Source organism: Nerophis ophidion, linkage group LG17 (genome assembly GCF_033978795.1).
Source record: "Nerophis ophidion isolate RoL-2023_Sa linkage group LG17, RoL_Noph_v1.0, whole genome shotgun sequence".
Taxonomy (NCBI): domain Eukaryota; kingdom Metazoa; phylum Chordata; class Actinopteri; order Syngnathiformes; family Syngnathidae; genus Nerophis; species Nerophis ophidion.
In genome coordinates this window covers 383,370-388,369 of record NC_084627.1, presented here as the reverse complement: position 1 = coordinate 388,369, position 5,000 = coordinate 383,370, and the positions used below count along the sequence as shown (strand labels likewise).

Sequence of the window (5,000 nt, the reverse complement as noted above, 5' to 3'; positions counted from 1 at the left end):
CTGGAGCCTATCTCAGCTGCATGCGGGCGGAAGGCGGTGTACACATTGGACAAGTCGCCCCTCATCGCTGGGCGTAAACCAAAAATTTTACAGTTTTCTTTTTTATGTGACTTATTTTATCCATCCATCCATTTTCTACAGCTTGACCCTTTTGGAGTCGCGGGGGGTCGCTGTATCCTATCTCAGCTCCATTCGGGCGGGAGGCGGTGTACACCCTGGACAAGTCGCCATCTCTTCGCAGGGCCGTAAACCAATATGTTTACTGTTTTACTTCTTATGTGACTTATTTATGAGAACCACTGCTCTAACAAAATGTTCTGCTGCACATTTTTGCTCCAGGGTTGTGTTACAAAAGCAGAAAAGTACTAAAAAAACATTCTCTGAGTTCACATGTTGTTTCCTGCAGATCATTTCGTCTGTGGCTGTGTATAAATGTTATGGGAAGAGGTCTGACCACCCCTATGACTTTTCTCAAATTGGCTGACTTACAATATGTGTTTTAGCTGCAGCACAGAGGTAAGGCATAAGTCACCAAGCCAGATTCTATCCTTAGAAATAGTGTTGTGCACTCACTCCATCTCTCATGGGGGCGGAATAATACACAAATACAGTACCGGTATAGACATCTCACACAAGCTTAATCACTGCAACCCAATGCTCACAACAGGCTTGTGTTGGAGGGAAGGAGACAGGATGTTGGTCCTCACACTGGTGTATTGTGTTTCTTTGACATTTAAGAAAGACTCAGAGTAATGGAAGCGACGGATCGGTGATGAAATGTGGAATCTGATGACAGTAACAGAAAATGTGTTGAGGATGCTTAGTTTGGGCTTCACGGTGGCAGAGGGGTTAGTGCATCTGCCTCACAATACGAAGTTCCTGCAGTCCTGGGTTCAAATCCAGGCTCGGGATCTTTCTGTGTGGAGTTTGCATGTTCTCCCTGTGAATGCGTGGGTTCCCTCCGGGTACTCCGGCTTCCTCCCACTTCCAAAGACATGCACCTGGGGATAAGTTGATTGGCAACACTAAATTGGCCCTAGTGTGTGAATGTGAGTGTGAATGTTGTCTGTCTATCTGTGTTGGCCCTGCGATGAGGTAGCGACTTGTCCAGGGTGTACCCCGCCTTCCGCCCGATTGTAGCTGAGATAGGCGCCAGCGACCCCAAAAGGGAATAAGCGGTAGAAAATGGATGGATGCTTAGTTTTGTTGGACACGGTCAGAGAGACATTTATTGCATGACCAATATAAACAGGAGCAGTGTATTGCTCAGTTGCTATACAACCACAATACTAAAACATATTTTATAATCATATTCGACAAATACTATCATGACAGTTTGTGGACGAGAGTGTGCAGGTGTACCTGATAAAATGTCCCGTGACACTCACCTTTGCATTCTGGACATGCGATGCAGTTCCATGTCATCACTTCCCCGGAAGCCTTTGGCAAAGGGGTTGTTCTCAATTTTAAGTTGGGTTATCTACAAAAAAATAAAAATAAATGTGGCATCAGTAATAGACTGCAACTTATGAATGAATCCACATTAATTCACCCATTAATATTAATACCATTTAGTATGTTACAACAGGACTCATATGACGACTACTTTGCAGATATGTTTATTAAATCAATATGTTTTTGTATGTCTATTTGATTTCTAGGTTCCTTCCTTTCACTTTTCCCTGTCCCGAATCTAAGTATTGTCTGCACGCTGCATGGCTCACACCAACCCTGCTAAAATAAAATAAAAAACAACTCCACTGTCACACTTTTGCCACTTACATCATGTACAATGTAAAACCTTTCATTGTAAATTCACCGCAAATTGCTGGCTAATAATTCCATTACTTTCACATTAGCATTTACTGTAATTTATTGTGAAATAACAATTTTCCGCTAAGTGCTGTGAAATACAAAAGTATTGTAATTGTTATAGTCAATGTTTTAAATATTACAGTAAATTATTATTACAGTATTTTTACTGTGAAATAATACTGTTAATGTTTTTTTTATAGTGTACACCTAATGAGAGCTGCATGACACTATTTTATACTTATTTTGGATTGTGCATTGTATTGATGCAAAAATATGATAGTAGGTTGCACAAAACAAATAAATATATACATAAAAAATATTCAGAGGAGTTTCTGATTCTCTAACTTATTTAACCACTCTACTTGAAAAACTGAAAATTACAATAATGCCAAAAGGGACAAGCGGTAGGAAATAAACGGATGGATGGAAAAAAAAATGCCACAAAATCCGTACTGTTTGGGGGGAACGTTTCTAATATTTAGGCGGTTTAGCTCTGTTGGTAGAGTGGCCGTGCCAGCAACTTGAGGGTTGCAGGTTCGATTCCCGCTTCTGCCAACCTAGTCACTGCCGTTGTGTCCTTGGGCAAGACACTTTACCCACCTGCTCCCAGTGCCACCCACACTGGTTTGAATGTAACTTAGATATTGGGTTTCACTATGTAAAGCGCTTTGAGTCACTAGAGAAAAAGCGCTATATAAATATAATTCATTTCACAATAATTAAATCACTGTTAAATATAAGGGCATCTTAACATGTTTTAGCCAATTGTTGTAATATTACAGTAAATTATGATTACAGTATTTTTACTATGAAATAATACTGTTAATGCTGGGAAATCCTGTATTTTTTATAGTGTACACCTAATGAGAGCTGCATGACACTATTTATTTTATACTTATTTTGGATTGTGCATTGTATTGATGCAAAAATCTGATAGTAGGTTGCACAAAACAAATAAATATATAAATACAAAATATTCAGAGGAGTTTCTGATTCTCTAACTTATTTAACCACTCTACTTGAAAAACTGAAAATTACAATAATGCCAAAAGGGATAAGCGGTAGGAAATAAATGGATGGATGGAAAAAAAAATGCCACAAAATCCGTACTGTTTGGGGGGAACGTTTCTAATATTTAGGCGGTTTAGCTCTGTTGGTAAAGTGGCCGTGCCAGCAACTTGAAGGTTGCAGGTTCGATTCCCGCTTCTGCCAACCTAGTCACTGCCGTTGTGTCCTTGGGCAAGACACTTTACCCACCTGCTCCCAGTGCCACCCACACTGGTTTGAATGTAACTTAGATATTGGGTTTCACTATGTAAAGCGCTTTGAGTTGCTAGAGAAAAAGCGCTATATAAATATAATTCACTGCACTTCACAATAATTAAATCACTGTTAAATATAAGGGCATCTTAACATGTTTTAGTCAATTGTTTTAATATTACAGTAAATTATGATTACAGTATTTTTACTATGAAATAATACTGTTAATGCTGGGAAATCCTGTATTTTTTTTATAGTGTACACCTAATGAGAGCTGCATGACAATATTTATTTTATACTTGATTTTGATTGTGCATTGTATTGATGCAAAAATATGATAGTAGGCTGCGCAAAATAAAAACATTTAAAAAAATAAATAAATAAAAATGATTTAGAGGAGTTTCTGATTCTGTAACTTATTTAACCACTCTGCCCGAAAAACTAAAAATTACAATAACACCAAAAGGAACAAGCGGTAGTAAATGGATGAATGGATGGACAAAAAAAAAAAAGCCACAAAATCCGTACTGATTAGGGGGGAACGTTTCTAATAATTAAATCACTGTTAAATATAAGGGCATCTTAAATTGTTTTAGTCAATTGTTGTAATATTACAGTAAAATATGATTACAGTATTTTTACTGTGAAAAAAATACTATTAATGCTGGGAAATCCTGTTTTTTTTATAGTGTACACCTCTTAATGAGAGGTGTAGTATTTATTGTATACTTAATTTTCATTTTGCATTGTATTGATGCAAAACTATGATAGTGTGTTGCACAAAAAAAAAATGGAGGAGTTTCTGACTCTAACTTATTTAACCACTTTGCCTGAAAAACTAAAAATGACAATAATGACAAAAGTGCCACAAAAATCCGTACTGTTTGGGGGAAATGTTTCTAATTAATTTGCTGTGAAATTTAAGGGCATTTTGAATAGTTTTAGTCAATGGTTGTAATATTACTGTAAATATTGATTACTTTATTTTTACTGTGATAAAATACTGTTAATGCTTAGGAATCCTTGTATTTCTTATAATGCACACCTCGTAATGAGAGCTGCATGACATTTATTCTATACTTAGTTTTGATTGTGCATTGATGCAAAACTATGAGGGTGGGTTGCGCAAAAAAAAATATACATAAATAATATTTTCGAGGAGTTTCTGACTCTGTAACTTATTTAAAAACTCTGCCTGAAAAACTAAAAATTACAATAATGACAAAAAAAGTGCCACAAAATCCGTACTGTTTAGGGGGAACGTTTCTAATGATTAAAATGCTGTGAAATATAAGAGCATTTTAAATTGTTTTAGTCAATTGTTGTAATATTGCAGTAATTTATGATTACTTTATTTTTACTGTGATGAAATACTGTTAATGCTGAGAAATCCTGTTTTTGCACCTCGTAATGAGAGCTGCATGAAATGTATTTTATACTTAGTTTTTGATTGCGCATTGTATTGATGCAGAACTATGAGTGGATTGCGCAAAAAAAAAAAAAAAAAAATTGAGGAGTTTCTGACGCTGTAACTTTAATTTAATCACAATGCCTGAAAAACTAAAAATTACAATAATGACAAAAAATGCCACGAAAGCCGTACTGTTAAGGGGGAACGTTTCTAATAATTAAAATGCTGTGAAATAAAAGGGCATTTTAAATTGTTTTAGTCAATTGTTTCAATATTGCAGTAAATTATGATTACCATTATGATTAAAATACCGTTAATGCTGGGAAATTCTGTTTTTTTTATAGTGTACACATCTGCATGACAGTCAGTGTAATATTTATTTTACACTTAGTTTCGATTGTGGATTCTATTAATGCAAAAATATGATAGTGGATTGCCAAAAAATATACAAATATAAAAATTAGAGCAGTTTCTGACATTTTGGTAATTCATTTAACCGCTGACTGAAAACCTG

The 5,000-nt window shown here is 35.7% G+C and overlaps 1 protein-coding gene across 1 annotated transcript in view; it reads right to left on the bottom strand.

The window, feature by feature from the left end:
- The window catches only part of tbx5a (T-box transcription factor 5a), a 40,814-nt gene that overhangs the window by 8,092 nt on the left and 27,722 nt on the right, over positions 1–5,000 (bottom strand). Inside the window, exon 7 of the mRNA XM_061877189.1 lies at positions 1,389–1,480. Within this exon, the coding sequence (XP_061733173.1) occupies positions 1,389–1,480 (92 nt within the window). The remainder of the gene's footprint in view (positions 1–1,388; positions 1,481–5,000) is intronic.